This window comes from Mixophyes fleayi, chromosome 2, assembly GCF_038048845.1.
Source record: "Mixophyes fleayi isolate aMixFle1 chromosome 2, aMixFle1.hap1, whole genome shotgun sequence".
NCBI lineage: Eukaryota > Metazoa > Chordata > Amphibia > Anura > Limnodynastidae > Mixophyes > Mixophyes fleayi.
In genome coordinates, this window is record NC_134403.1 from 41,840,155 (window position 1) to 41,857,208 (window position 17,054).

The 17,054-nt window shown below is 41.7% G+C and overlaps 1 protein-coding gene across 1 annotated transcript in view; it reads left to right on the forward strand.

The window, feature by feature from the left end:
* Positions 1–17,054, forward strand: part of MICU2 (mitochondrial calcium uptake 2) — a 194,164-nt gene that overhangs the window by 70,778 nt on the left and 106,332 nt on the right. The window contains exon 2 of the mRNA XM_075198856.1: positions 12,954–13,098. Coding sequence (XP_075054957.1) covers positions 12,954–13,098 — 145 coding nt within the window. The remainder of the gene's footprint in view (positions 1–12,953; positions 13,099–17,054) is intronic.

Sequence of the window (17,054 nt, forward strand, 5' to 3'; positions counted from 1 at the left end):
GTCTGAAAGATCAGATTACTGGGACTGTGTGTACAGTCTAGGTCCTGTCACAGGGACTAAAGCTGGGTACATACTCTAGGTTTTACACCTGATTATCGTGCCAATCGCATGATAAACGACAGATAGGTCCGACATTGCATTAGTGTGTGCCCCATGATCATGCTTTATCGTACCAAAGTGCTACGCATCATTTTGTTTGATTTTATGACCGAACTAAAACTCTCTGTGAACGATGTCGGGCAAGTTCTGCAGTGTGTACGCACTCACGGCCAGCAGTGTAGGCAGATCTCCATAGAGTTTAGAGTCACAATCTTTTCAGCAGATGGTTATAACAGATGAAGAGCAGAGATATGAAGGTAAATCACGTGTGATTATGTACGCATGAAGCGACATGCTGATCGGGACTTTCAGACGTTGGTAAAAGTGTGTATCCAGCTTTGCTTGTCCTGTATTGATGTCCTGTGTGAGGCCTGGTGCATCTCCGTGGAAAATGTCATTCTGTGTAGACTAGGAATCCGCTAAGTTACACAGGTTATTTACACATCAGAATAATGGATGTTTGCTTACTGCTTACCTGTCAGCTGTATAAACTTAGTGCAAGTTCTTACAGAATATTTTCCTTCACAGTGATCGTAAACAATATAAATAAATGACATTATTTTAAGGTTCTGGAATCATTAAATCTATATAGTGCCAGCTTTCTCCACAGTACAGTATTTGGAAATGTAAAGTGGAGGAAACCTGGGCAAACTCTCACGCTAGTTGGTAGCCTGGGCAAATGTTTAGCTCCAAGGGTCCCTATATTGGTAACTCTAGGTATCCCATTCAAATTGAAATGTTTTAAGGTTCTAATCAGACTTCCAGATCCAACAGCTTCTATTTCTCACAGCTAAGACTGCATGCGGTAACACAAAGGGTGAACGTATGCCAGGAAAGTGGGTTATTGCATGACTTTCGCAGCCACAACATCCCACTGGAATCGATTGATCTCGCAGTCATTAAGTGCTGCAAGTATAAGCATGTCCGAGGGGAAAGACGAAGATCCACACAGTGCATTCACTTACATATCCATCCCCTCTGGCAGAGTAAGAGTTAATTGACCTAGGAAAATCAATTATAATGAAGGAAGATTGTTGTGGGTGAAGCCTGAAATCATTCATTCATCCATCGTTATATAGCACAGCAGCTGGGGCAATCCCGAGCAGAGGAATTTTCTTGACCGTAGTTCCCAAGCTGTCTGCACTTTTATAATGGCAGGAAAAGCGTTGTTGTTCACTGGCCTCTAACACCACCTGTTCACGCTGCTTTCTCCCCCTTCTCTGTTTGAAAGAGACATTACAGGCTCTTTTCTACATAACTCATTCGGATTTAACATATTCAGCCGTGTACTGGGTAGTAGTGTGTATAAAACCATTAAGCAGAGCAATGAAACCTAACACTGGTGAATGAGCCGGGTATGTAGTCTGGGCAGATGAATTTCCCTTGCTTTGGTTTTTGTTTTCCAGGTTTGGAGGGGGTGGGGGGGATGGGGCGTTGTGGTGGCCACCCCAAACATAGATTGTACACTGCCAAACTAATCACTTGTGATGCCCAACGCTGAACGCTTACGTCTATAGATAAGTGGGGTCTGTACAAGCGGCACAAACTATGGGTACACATTACAGCGATTTCTTTAACTATTTTACCATCGACTGAATGTCCCGATGAGCATGCAGATTCATGTGTACACCCTAACACCATTTACCTACAGTTCTGTGATCTTCATCTGTCAGATCCATCTGCTGAAAAGATTGTGACACTGTAAGCTCTATGGAGATCTATGGACACTGCTGGTCGTGAGTGAGTACACACTGCAGTATCTGCCAGATATCTTTCCACCATTGATCGTGATTTTTAGGAAGTTTATAAAACCAAGTGTGCTCTGTTCACAATATAACATGATTGTGTGAGCGCAAACACTAATGCAACATCTTACCAAATGGTTGTTCATAGTGTCATCTGCGCCACAATTGGATAAAATCCTGTAGTGTGTACCCAGCTTTAGCTCTGTGTACTTTGTTTGCTACACAGGGCGAGATGAGGGAATAATGTAGAACTCAGGAGCCAGAAGGATCTTTAGGGTACATAGCCTCTGATGTGTGAATCCTGCAGTCTGCATGTAACACGTGTAAAACATATATTAACCTCTGTGACACTAGAAATCTGTGGTCTTAGTGTTACAATATAAATTTGCGTTTTTCCATAACTGTAGTACTGCATCCATTGACATAACTAAAATTGTAAAATTAATTCCCAAAAGTTGGGCACCAGTACTGGGGTTCGACTTTGAATTAACTACATTTTTGTTTATTGTTGTTAGCAGTACAGTTTGACCCCAGCATTTCAGCAATGTAACGGTGCTTTACTGTGTTATGTCAGTGTACCTCATACCAGGTATTGCTGGCTTATACATGCTGGATAATAATTGTAAAGACATTTAAAGCACTGGGATACTGTCATTTGTTGCCCCCGTTGATGATGTTTTGTGAATAATGTGCCTGTAAGCATCACTGAGTCTTAGGGCTTTGGCTTTAAGTTACTCACATAAAATACACTTTACAACATGTTTCATGCTTGTGCCAACAATACATGTATGGGTATGTATGTACTCCGGAGAGTCCAGACACTAGTTTTAGCCATTTCATTTGTGGCACGTTTTAAACATTACTTTCCTTATTTATGATTAAAACAGAATGTGAAATTTAATTCTCATAACATATTATTGGACAACATAACTTGCCCTGACTATGCAAAATGTAGACTTAACCTCATGTGTCAAACTCCCATTGTCCCATAGATTGTAAGCTTGCGAGCAGGACCTTCTCACCTCTTTGTCTGTTTTACCCAGTTTGTTTATTAGTTTGCTATGTTTGTCCCCAATTGTAAAGTGCTACGGAATATGTTGGCGCTATATAAATAAATGATGATGATGACTATAATATGTATTTATACTCGGCGTGTGAAGAGGGTTGTGCTCACATCATTCATAGTGAGGACTACACTGACTCAACAAATTGGTTTGACTCTGCTATAGGGAACACTCCCTGAACCCTCCGAGGTTATAGAGTGTTTCACCGAGATGTTGTCCCTTGCACAATGGAGATGAGCGCTCACATAGCTGTCTTCAGTTCCTCCAGCTGGGGGCGCTGTGGAGCACTGGAGCATGCTGCTGCAGTACTCTACTGATGCAGATATAATAGCCGCTAGCTCTCCTGCAGAATGATGCTATACAGTCACAGGACAGCCCCAGACGCTACCTGTCCTACGACACTCTCTGAGCCTGTCTAGTTTACAACCAAACTGGAAGAGTGAAGAGCACTAAACACAGTCTAGTCTGGCTCTCCGCTTTAGGACTTCACTATAGGGGTATTAGGCATGCAGACTGATCTAGTAAATCTGGAGATTTCTTACAGGACATCTTAGAAGCCTTACAAAACCCTTTATTTGCTTCTCGCTTCTTTGAGATCAGATCTTTATAGTTGAGCAGGTTTTTTCCATGTGGATTGTTTACTATTTCTTTTGAATCAAATGTACTTTTATTCATTACTGGAATAGGAAGTGAGCACAGAATTGACTAGACTGAGTGCATGACTCCGACATACTAAGGGAAAGTAACCCACTCATGGCTTACACAGGAGGAATGCAAATACAATTTGTCTTGTAAAGAATTATACTAGATTTGTATTATAAAACAGCTTTGCTTCGTAAAAACACATTCCTGTGTTTGACCAAAGTTGCGAGGCCGGTTTGTCCGCATTTTAGATTGTAAGCTTTTTAGGATAGGTTCCAGTGGACCTGTCATTGGGCCTAAGATTGGATGCCCTGATGTGTAATGTAAAAGTGCCAGACAAAAAATGTTGTTTAACGATGGAACGATATTGTTCCAATTGTGCAGTGTGTATGCACAGTGATGGGCTCCTACCTACTATATCGTCTGATTTGTTATGGCTTGTAACACTTGTGTAAAATGCCTTCTATTATGTTTTTACAAATAGGTGTCTATTTCTTTGGTTAAATGTATTGTTTTAACTTAGCACTGAGATTAAGGGTATAGTGTTGGCTTTTTGAAGGTTAGTGGGCTACCGATGCAGCCCCTGAAGAGTATCGGGTTGCCTGTCATTGGTTTAGCGCATCTAGTAGGACCAGTCTGGTTGCGCATCTAGGAGGGCGGGTCTGGTTGCGCATCTAGGAGGATGGGTCTGGTTGCGCATCTAGGAGGATGGGTCTGGTTGCGCATCTAGGAGGACGGGTCTGGTTGCGCATCTAGGAGGACGGGTCTGGTTGCGCATCTAGGAGGACGGGTCTGGTTGCGCATCTAGGAGGACGGGTCTGGTTGCGCATCTAGGAGGACGGGTCTGGTTGCGCATCTAGGAGGACGGGTCTGGTTGCGCATCTAGGAGGACGGGTCTGGTAGCGCATCTAGGAGGACGGGTCTGGTAGCGCATCTAGGAGGACGGGTCTGGTAGCGCATCTAGGAGGACGGGTCTGGTAGCGCATCTAGGAGGACGGGTCTGGTAGCGCATCTAGGAGGACGGGTCTGGTAGCGCATCTAGGAGGACGGGTCTGGTAGCGCATCTAGGAGGACGGGTCTGGTAGCGCATCTAGGAGGACGGAGCCACAGTGTCTTTATTATACCAAGTTTGGTGGTTTTGATGCCTGTTCGAGGCTCTTTTTATTACAGTTTGAGTGCATCGGGAGCAATACAAATAAAGGCTACAATAATATAATAAAAATCACAAATTGTTAGAGGATATTTTATTACATTTCAGAATAGTTGTAACACATTCATAGCTCTATAGACACTATGGTCACATTCAATAATCTTTGTGTATAAAACATTCTCCTTTTTAATGGATAGCAGGTTCTATTTGCACATTAATCCCAGATGTGCATTTCCATTTCAGTAAATGATCATTTGAATGTTTTACGTCCTGGTTCAAACATGCATTAATTAGACAAAACATTGAGTCCAATCTGCTAATTATCACCTTTTTTAACGAGATTTTAAACTTGGTCTTCGTCTTGGTCATTTCCGTCCTATGAGAAGACTTACAAATCATGTGCAGATGTATTTCTGTCTTGTTTGGACAGATATCCGCTGCTTGGCTCTTTATAGGCCCGCGGGTTGTTACAGCTACACCCTATTAGGGTCTGCCTGATTCGCAGCTGATGCCTCATTTGCAGATCCCTGAGTTCTAAACGAAGTAGCGCTAGTTGCACCGTATTTGAGTATATCTAGGAAGTGGTTACAGGTAGGATAGGATTATATTTACACACATAGCCACCTTCCTACTCTGCAATTTCTCCACCTCCAAAAACAAATCTTTAAAGAAGGCATAAAGGTGGACACTCTAGGTAAGCGGTGGGCAACAGATGGTCCGCCAAGCCTTCTCTTGCTTCCCCCCCAGCTGGCTGCTCAGGATCTTATGAGAACAGGGGCAGCCGACTTCTTCATCGCGTGACCTCTGCACTGTCCAATCCTTCTTTCCTCTGTGCGGCCCCTTTGAAGGCTCCTGTGGCCCTCCAGCTACTTCATGTTGCCCCTTACTGCTCTAGGTAAATACCACATTCATCCTTAGTAAGGTGCTATCCAGCTCTTTAAGCCTGTACGATCGGTATACGACATGCCTTGTGGACAGTCCTGACATAAATCTTTGGTTGCTATAATACACTGTGAAGGTACGGGCTATCTTGTGTTATATATATATATATATATATATATATATATATATATATATATATATATATATATATATATATATATATATATATATATATATATATATATATATATATATATATATATACACACATTCTCTTGTTACACCAAAGTCTTCTAAGAGGTTAATAATGGAGATCCAGCCACATTTGACACTAAAGTAGCTGTGTCTGGACAAGGTGTTTCATCTGTGCTGCGACATGTTTCTGTGTGTGTCAATCTTTTGAAGTGCGAACTTCTAAGCATTTTTCTTTCAATGGTCATAAAAAAAAACTGCTACTATTTTGGGTGGAAATATAGCCTACTTCATAGCAGCGTGTGTTATGAAAATGATTAAATGATTAAACGCTGGTATGTCTCCAGAAGGCAAAAGAGAGGATTGATATACTGTCCAATTTTACTCTTTAATTTTACATCCTGATCACTTTGATGTTGATGAAAATAAATAAAACAGGTGGATTTAGCATTTTCATAACCAAATATCAGTTTGCTGTAGCACATATTATTAAAGTGAACTCATCGCCTGTAGCGGATTTAGTGGGATGAAGCGATATTCATGTCCGTGCATCAATTCCCTAAGGGTTATAACAGCCAGTAAAGTGGCTGCTTCCACTGCTTGTTGATAAACCGGACACTAAAGAAAATAATCTAGTAATAGCATAAAGAAATAAAAAAAGAAATAAGAAAAAAAAAAAAAAGCATTTGGTAAACCTTCTTTCCGGGGCTAGGCGCGCTCCGCGGCTCTCCGGGGCTAGGCGCGCTCCGCGGCTCTCCGGGGCTAGGCGCGCTCCGCGGCTCTCCGGGGCTAGGCGCGCTCCGCGGCTCTCCGGGGCTAGGCGCGCTCCGCGGCTCTCCGGGGCTAGGCGCGCTCCGCGGCTCTCCGGGGCTAGGCGCGCTCCGCGGCTCTCCGGGGCTAGGCGCGCTCCGCGGCTCTCCCGGGCTAGGCGCGCTCCGCGGCTCTCCCGGGCTAGGCGCGCTCCGCGGCTCTCCCGGGCTAGGCAACATTTCATGCTAATGCCACTTGATGTAAAATAGAAAATGTAAAAGTTTAATTACCTGCACTTGGTTAATTGCAGTCCCCACAATTAAGATGTATTAGGGAACTCGTAGCATCAACTTTCTTAATCCCAAATATGCTCCTTCTGTCGCAATAGGAGGAGCCTGTTGCCACCACTAGGCTTCTACACCGGCACCTAGAACTGCTTCCTTCTGGGTAACTCCCGCTGCTAGGGTACCCCTGGGCTGGTATACCTGACCTCTTGCCTTTAGATCAGGGTTGCTGTGGAAGGTACCACCCTGGCCTATCACACTGGCCAGAGCTGCAGGTAGCGGGCAAAACGTTGGTACTGGAATGTTGGGTCCACCTCAGTAGAACCGGAGAACGGATTAGATTTAGGTCTAATCTGTAGGCCACAGCAATTTACAGCAGGGTAAGTAGAGTAGTTGTCAAAGCAGGTTCTTGAAGCAAAATGTTTTATTAGCTCAACTGTCCTAATAAGGACAGATACAGCCACTAGTTGAAGGTACTAGTGACATCCAGAAAGGTACACATGGTATGATACATTTCAGTGCACACTGCTCTCTCTTTATAGAGTTTTTGACACACACATCAGCAGGGGGTAACGCCACCCCCTGATCTTAGACGGTTCCAAGAAGTCTGAAATATTTCACTCAGAGATTAACATCAGGATGTGAGATGTTCTTTAAACTTAAATGCAATTTATACTTAACAAAATTTGCACTTATCTGTGATATCCTACATCATGTGCTGTTTACAATGTTCAGACAGGTTCTAACACACTGCACAAAAGGCCACTCGGGAACAACAGTGACGACCTCCTGTGGTGCATTTAGACTAAAAAGGACATGTTGGTTACTCGCATGAATCGACCTAATTAGCCTTAACAAGGACTTGCTCTCGAAGATACACAACAGACTTCCTCAACAAATGCTTATTGCATCAGAAATCTATACCTCAGAAATGAATGGATATCCTATACAAAGTGCCCCACGATATAGTAAAATCAGTACATTGCAATTATATAAATAAGCGCTCTGCGCTATTTCCTTTAAATACATTTGCACTGTAAGTTATTTATAAGTAGTCCAGCCGCACTCAGTTAAATTGTTCTCCTGTGTTCCTCAATAAAAAGACTTGGGATTGTGAAAGTCTACTCTGCTTCAACCCAATAAGTAAAGGGTTCACCTTTTTCAGCTATGAGTTATGAGTGCTTTGGTTCATTTTGTCATTAATAATGTATCTCTCTTTAATTTCCTTGCTGGTAGCTGCCCGTGATAGGTTCCAGTAGCAGGATGGATCTTTTGGTGAGAAGAATAGAATGTAAACATGAGCAAGTATTAGAAAGTTTACAGGACTAGACCAACCTGTAGCACCACAGTGCATTAGAAAGTTCTAAAGGCCAGACCAACCTAACCAATGGGAGCATTCGAATGTTCACAGAAACAGACCAGCCACTCGTAAATAATAGCATGACATAAGACTGCGATATGAGCAACATGAAATCATTCGTGAAAAGTGCCTGAATATAAAACAAAGTTCATGTATTCACCTAGTTTAATCATATGTACGCATTGAGAAACTAATGACTAATTGTCTGAATAAATAAAGTTATTTGGGCATTCAAGGAAAAGTAGGACAGTACAGTTTCCCTTCTGCTACGTTTGTAATGTTTTTACATTAGTTATAGGATTGTTGTTTTACATCCACTAACAGGTGTGTTTCTCATGTCACCTTTTACAAATGAAGCCACAAGACAGATGTAATATTCTCCGTCTCAATTAGCGGCCTTTGTTTTGTGGTGCTGTAAGGTTTCTCTAAGGCAGAAAGGGTTTTGTTGCAAAATGATAATTAAAGTAGCACCAAAATATCATCAGACTTAATGGTAGGAGATTGAGTGAACATGACAAATGCTGATTTACCTCTTCAGAATATACACACCCTTAGGCTTCATCTTTTCCTTAGACTTCTAACAAAATTAATATTCTTCCAGCTATGTATCCTGACATGTAGAACATGAGCAAGTTTCCCCTCCTTAGAAGACATCCAATGCGTTGTGTGATTCATGACTGATTAGAGACAAAGACTTAAATTGGTGCTATCGGTCACAATGTACAGTGCATAAAGATGTAATATGGAAGTAATGAATACATTGAAGCCACTCTTGATTTTTACTTCCTTACGGGGTTGTTTTTTTTTGGCATTTTAAAGCGATAACTCACGCTGTCAAAAGGGTAGTTTTTATCTCTGTAGTTTGATTGTATGTCTTAACGTCTTTATTATATTTACATTTATTTGACATCAAAGACATTTTCCACATAGTTTTGCTGTTAGGTAGCAGCCAGTGTAAGAACGCATGTATTTCTAAATACACTATCTGGCTCTGCTACTACCTATGTAACCTACCTGTCTGATGTGTTTCTGGAGGTTTACACATAATAAGGAATATTCTTGCCTTCATGAATGGATGTACTTTGCACCTTAATGACCAGGACAATTTTTCCTGCTTGACCTTCATTAGAAATAACTTCAATTTTTTTCCTAATGAAAAACTTGGAAACTTGTATCATTGCTATTTTTTTTTCTAAAAAGACTTTGGTAGCCTATTGATTTAGATATATTCTTATTAATATAAGGATAACTGGCATATTCATAAAGATGCTTTTTCCATATTTTTTTTTTTTTTGTAGCGGCCCCTGTATACTGCACAAGGGACTGAAAAACAGCTCTGTGTGCAACATTATATGTACACTAGAAGCCTTGGGATGGGGATTAAACTGAACTTAACATGAATTGGCCTTTTTATTTATTTTTGTTTCTCTTTCACTCCACCAGAGCTCACATTCCTGGTAGTCCTTTTGTTATAAATTATTCATTTCAATTATGAATACTCTGTTACCACCATGTAAGAATGAGAAAATAAAAAAAGAAATATATAGTGTGTGTGTGTATTTAGATATATATAGACAGAAATATAGATATATTTAAATAACTATAAATATATCATACTTGCCAACTTTTGGCAAGTATGATCCGAGAGCCTGCCGGGGAATGTGGGCGCCGCAACCCCCTCCCCCTCCGCCCCCCAAAAAAATAATTGCGTCATTCTGGCCAAACGCAGCGATTCCCTGTGAATCGCAGAGTTTTGGACCTAATTCTGGCCACTTCACTAGGAAGTGGGTAGATCCGGGAGATTGCCACACTCTCCCGGGAGTCTGTGAGACTCATGCGAAATGCGGGAGTCTCTCGGACATTCCGGGAGAGTTGGCAAGTATGAAATATATATATATTTATTTAGAATAAAAATATAATATGCGAGCCTGAGCAGTGTGTTTTGTATGTGGGGTGACTGGCTAGCTGGCTGAATCTGATCGTAGAAAGGTCAAAGCAAAACAAGGCACAATTTGGTTGCCCCGTGTGTAAAAAGTGGCCGCCAATCTGATCAGTCGGTGAACTAGTCTTTCAGGCAGACAGAAACAAATTGGAATGTACATGACCTTCATAAGACAAAGATAGATGGTCAGGTGTATGGTGCCATTTCTCCACTTCCACCTTGTTAGGGTCGCTCAGTTCCTAACACTTGCCCATTTTTCCTGCTTCCAATACATTAACTTCCAAGAACTTACTGTTCTCTTGCTGCCTAATATATCCCTCACCTTTACAGGAGCCAGTGCAAGGGGATGGTGTTGTTCACTTCACTTGTCAGTGGTTTTAATGCTGTGGCTCTTCGGTGTATATTGTTTACGTAGGAAGGCTTTGGTAGAAGTGAAGCAAATAATTTTACTTCAGAATTGTCCAGTTTTAGATTTGGTTCACAATCCTAGGTTTGCTAATGTAAAGAAGAATGGTGAGTTCCAAAGGAGAACATTTTGTCATCGTTACTCTGTAGGATGACAGAGCGCCTGAAGAGGAGACAGAGGACGTGTCAGGGGTTTCAGTTTTATTCTGGAGGGTATTGAGAACCAGCAATGTTTATGTGGAGAGAAGCAGTAGATAAAGAGAGATAAATCGGTCCAGTTGTGGTGTGTAGAACAGATGAGACAGTTTGTTAAATGGGACATTGAGCAGCTGAAGTTACACTACTTGAGGCAAGATATGTTTCAGACCACGCTCATCTTTCAGCGTATACAAATCTGGAGATAAAAATGCTTTTTTTCGTCTGGAACGGAAACATTACTTGTTATTGATGAATCCCTTTTCTTTTGTGTGTCAAAAACTTTTATTTTTTTTGTTTTATTTTGGTTTTAAAGGTTTTTTTTTAGTTTTTTTTCTCCTGTTTGATTTCTGAAGTCACTTAGAAAGATATAAGATCAACTTACTGCTGCTATGCCATTACCTATTAAGACTTACATTTGACAAAGCATATGTCAAACTTCACAAGCTACAGCTAAGAAAAAAAGTGAAATGTGTATATAAAATTTCGGTCTTGAATTGTATTTAATCTTTCTACCTTTTCCTTGCTTTGTCCTATGTGTTCAAGCTGGTGGGAACAGAATAACCTGTTTCCTACCTATTGGCTGATTGGAATGCACACAGCAGCACAGAGTATTTCTGGAATTGTGAGAGTGATCTTATGGGAGACGGTGACCTGTCCACTTATATGAATGAGTGACAGCAGGACTGCAAGTGCCAGGGACAATGTCATAATATGAGGAATGGTTATATTATGGAAGGAGCAGGGTCCCCTAACAGCACAACAGTGATGTGAGGACCCTGTCACATGGATGCAGTAGGCTGGGGTGTCTAATCTCTTTCTAAAAAGTAAAAACCAAGTTTATGCATTCAACTTGTTAACCATTTTGCTAAAACTAGGCATGACTTTTCAGTTTACTATAAAAGTTCTTTCTGTTAATGCGGTGTTTTAAAATTATCATTTAAAAAAAAAAAATCTTTAAAGAAATAAGCTTAAAAAACTGGTAAAACTTATACTTGATGTGAGGAGTGTTTGGAACGGTTCTTAGCTACTGTTTTTGATTTCTGAAGATTTGACATTTTTACAATTGTATCATTCCACTACACCAGAATGTCTATAATACATATAAACCACCTTCATTATGTTTGTACGTGTGGCTCCAAAACAAGCATAGTAGCTGATAATCCAATCACAATGGATACGACCAGTATGGAGCTTGTTGGAAAATGTGTTCAGAAGATGACAGCTGTCAGATCAGCCTGTGTATGATGTCTTTTAATAGCACATAACAGTGATCCAGCCTAGGAGTTAACGCCAGGGTCACTTTCCAAATTGGCCACACGTGGTATAGGTGAAAACATGGCCCTTAAGTCCGAATGCCATAATTAACCTGGTTATGTACCATCTTAAATCCTCTTATTGTGCTTGAATGTTGAATGGCTATAAATTAGACTGTCCCCACTTTACTATTTGCAAAAAATGCTGGTCCGAGAAGCCTCAGGATGTATTCAGTCATGGTTCCCAGCGACAGTGATACCAACACTGCGTAGTCAATTACAGTGGAACTTTCTTAGTATTTTTATTTTCCAACCAGCTGCAAGGTCCATGTAGGGCAATAGAGTTATACATGACCTGTGACAAGGGGAGCAAGCTATTTCCTAATATCATAGCACACAGACAATATATACTTATGTGATTTTCATTGTAGACTATCGGCCACTACACCTCACCTCAGTCTAATAGAACAACATCATGTTTCAGAGGATTGGATTGCAGTTTAACAGGATGTGATTTCTATATGACAGCTTTTACAGATGACAAAGTTCAAGACTAAACATCAGGTTTGTCTTGTATGAACTAGATTGTGTAACATGAGCCTTGTAGTGTATAAAGGCCTATTTAGCAGCAGTGGCTGGCGCTTGGTATTGTGTGCACTCTTGTTTACTTGTTGGAAACATTCAGACTTCTGGGGGTAGATTTATTAAAACTTCTAAAATGGAAAAGTGGAGGTGTTGCTAGTAGTAACCAATCATATTCTAGCTTTCATTTTCTACAATGTACTAGATAATATATGGAATTTGATTGGATGCTAAAGTCTTTACATCGTTGTTTCTACCCCTGTTTACTGCCCCCCTTTGCCTGCGATTGCCATGACTGACCGTTTTCCTTCTGTTTTACCTTTTTCATGCTTGGCTACAACTTTGATTACATCTTTCCCTTTTATGTTACTGTATAGTTATTTGTCCTCCGTCCTTCTGTTGCAGAGTGATGAAGTTGTGGATGAGGCTCAGGAGAAACAGTCGCTCCGGAAGCAGCGGTTTATGCAGTTTTCCTCTTTGGAGTATGACGGAGAGTATTACATGACCCCTCGCGACTTCCTCTTCTCTGTCATGTTTGAGAAGGTGCAGCGTAAGTCCCATCACACAGTAAATGAATGTGCACACATGGAGAACTGCTGGATATTGTTTTGCAAGAGCCAGCAATTTTGTAAAAATTTCGTGAGCCATTTTTCATAGGAACATATTATATCTTACCAGCGATCAGCATTGCCTGAATTGTAGATTTCACAACTCAAAATATTGCTTATTATATCGTCAGAGACCATCCTATTACAAAAGTAGATCCAACCCCATGGTATAGTAAGATGGGTTCTGCAGCATCTGATACAAAGACTGCCAGCTTCATTGTATCAGCAGAGGTTCTGTAGGCGCACTCAGTATACCAGCAGAACCCTCCACATTATGCTAGTGTGGGCCCATTTATTAACTACAATTACATACAGTTCATGCTAAATTCTGCTTCCAGGGAGGAGATTGATGTCCTAATTCAAGTCCAAACACAACATGCACATAACTTGTTTGTCGTTACAACCATATTCAAATCCAAGGGTATCTCAAAATGCATTTCCATTTGAATTTGGGTGTAAGTACACTCTGCCTAAACAGTTCTTGCCTCATGTAGACACACAAAACAGACTGCAGTATAATCACATGAGTATGTACAATAAAATGTCCCATCAGAACGCATACGATAAAATGTTTGATCATGAAAGAAATTAAGAACTGTTATCAGCATAATCATTTATATAAATATTACATTTAAATTTATTTTTCTTGCATTATTTACAAAAATATCAATACTTCTCAATGCATACTGTGAATACAATACATTTTATATGGCCTATCTTACTTACACACGTGTTCCGTGATAGCTAGTGGCATGCACACGTGTAACATTTTAAATCAGACTATGCCATGTCAGACATCACTATCCGTCAGCATGTGTTCCAGTGCTGGTGTTAATTTTAATTCAGGGAAGTAAATGTTTATTTTAATAAAGCTCATGGAAATTTGTAAGCTCTTATCTGTAAATTGTATACAGGTATAGGATCTATTATGCAAAATAGTGGGTTCTAAACGTGCCTAGACTGTGTCATATGTCAGAAAATATCTGGCAGTCTGCCCCAGATTGCAGTGTGTGTGAGCTGAAAACAATTCTGATCCTTGATACTCATCCTCTCCGCATTGACATTGATTTCTGCTCGCCTGCGTGTCATCTTGACCACACGTAGAGGCTGCAATGGAGCCAGAAATGACCCAGAAGATCATCCCAATTTCATCCGACTTGACCACTGACGTGTGGATGGAATGGGCAAAGGGTTGCCAGCTTTAGCTTTGTTTATGGAACAAAAATGCTAAATTACTTTTTTCTAGCCCTAACAGTTTGGGGAGACCATAACCCATGGTTAGCACGTTTTTTTTTTTTTTAGTAGGGCATCTCACTTACTGCCTGAGGCCTCAGGGGTTTACAGTGAGCTCCCCTGGATGCAAATCTTAGAAAGATTCTTCATGGGGTTGGTCAGGGTATCTTCTTATCTGGAGAAGATACTAATCACCTCAACATCAGGCAGACAGCGTAACCGCCTGGGCCCTCCTCCCCCTCCAGGACTTGGGGCACTCCGAGACGGATCCCTCCTTGCAAGAGGATTGTAAAATTCACGATGAATCAGTTTGTGGACGTTTCAGGTTGGGAGGAAAGATCCTTCCACAAGACAGGGAATTGAGGATCTAATATTGGCAGTGAGACAAGTGCTTCACATTCCTGATGAGATTTTAGTGCCTTCACAGATGTCTATGTTCAAGAGAACAAAGAAAAGAACTGCGTTTTTCCCCCCATCTCCTCAACTGTTTAAAATTTGGGGTGCTGCCAGACTTAAACTAGACACTAAGTTTCCAATGCCCAGGCGGTATAAGCTTTATTACCCTTTCCCCAAAGTGGAAATGGGATCTTGGGAGACGCACTCTAGTGTAGACACTCCTCTGGCTCATTTGACAAAATCTACAATTATTCCTTTGCCTAGTGCTGCTAGCATAATAGATGGCATTGACAGGAAATTCGAAAGAATTCTATTTGTTTAGCCTCTGGAGCATCCCTGCACCCTATTATGGCGGCACCCTGGGTCATTAAAGCAGTGAAAAAATGGGCCACGGAGTGATGGCATTATGGCTGGCACTGCGATAGCTTATCTGTTTCCCTTAGCAGATCATATTAAAGAGGCTGCAGAGTTCCTGGGAGACGCGGTCTTGGATGCAGGACAGGTTTTGTCCCGACAAATTTATTGCCCAGGCCACGGGAAGGAAGAGCACTTTTCTTCGGGTGGCTACTCAAAAAGCTAAAGGAAAACATTTCCGTTCCTTTCGATAGGTTGGGAAATACAGAGGTGCTTCTTCCAGGGGCCAGTCCGCTGCACCAAGAGGAGCAGCTCAGAGAGGCAGACAGGCCATCGCCCTGCACCCAAATAAACTGAAAAACCAGCTGCATGTCTCGCAGCCTTGCCCGTCAGTGAGAGCGGTAGTGGGGATTCGCTTGCTGGGGTTTCAGGAACAGTTGGTGAATTCTACTACCGATTCATGGGTTAGAGGAGTAGTTTCCAGGGGATACATCCTAGATCTAGCAGGACCGCCTTTAAGGTTTTTCCTAAACACTCCTCTTCACAAGGATTCAATCAGACTGGTGGCCCCACAAAAGACTGTCCGGTCTCTGGTGGAATCACTTGTTGTTGTTTCGGTTCCACAGACGGAAAAGGGTCTGGGTTATTACTAACACCTTTTCCTAGTTCAAAACCCAGATCAGTCCTTCTGCCCTATTCTAAATTTAAAACCTCTTTAAGAGTCCCAGGGTTTCGAATGGAGTCCATATATTCTATTATAAACTCCATGGAAAAGGGCGAATTCCTAGCCTCCATGGACATCGAGAATGCGTACCTACACATACCCATATGGAAGGATCATCACAATTTGCCTTGGTTTGCGGCGGATTAGGAACTTTACAAATTCCGGTCTTTTTACTGGGCATTTCTTCAGCCAGGAGATTTTCGGAGTTGATGCATCTTTCCTGTCGCTCACCTTTTGATTCTTTTCATGATGATAGGGCGGTACTGCATACTGTTTCCTCCTTTCAGCCTAAAGTGGTTTCCAGGTTCCGCATCAATCAAGATATTGTCATTCCAGCTTTACCTAGATATCTTCACTCCAACAGTCAGGAGGCCCTTCCTTCTCTTAGATATGGTCCGCACCTTGCAGATATATGTGGATCGGTCGGCGTCAGTCCGGAAGACTGACAATCTTCTGGTGTTATATCATGTTCGGAAGCGTGACTGGTCAGTCACGAAACAGACGATTGCTAGATGGATAACGGCTACTATTCATCAGGCTTCAAGGGTTCCCTGGTTCCAGTTGGTCTTGGTGCCCGTCCACTAGGTCTGTTAGAGGTTCTTGGGCAGAAAGAGATGGGCCCCTGGTTGACCAGTTGTGCCGGGCAGCTACCTGGTCTTTCTTCCACATGTTTACCAGATTCTACAGATTTCATGTTTTTGCTTCCAAAGATGTACGTTTTGGCCTTAAAGTTCTATGTGCCGCTCGGTCTGAGCATTTCCACCCAACCCTGTCTGAGCGTATCTCCCCAACTGTTAGTACTAGAGAAAAGAAGATTTTTGTACTTACCGTAAAATCTATTTATCTAAACACAGTTGGGGGACACTGCACTCCCACCCTTGTTTGGTTCTGACTGTCCTGTTAAATGTTCTGTTTGTTGTGTTTCACCCTCTCTTGTTGAGTTGGTTAAATAAACTGAGTATTTCCGGCCAGAGGGGAGGGAGCAGTCAGGACAAGTTTGTAGTGCCTTTACTCCACAGTGTCCGCTATACCCAGTGGTTAGCAGTGTCCCCCAACTGTCTTTAGAGAAATAGATTTTACTGCAAGTACAAAAATCTTCTTTTAAAAGTTACTACTGTATTTACTCACACTGCCCCACCCAATTGAATTTGTTCAAGTAGAGCTCCTCACAGTGTCTCGGGGGATCAGTGA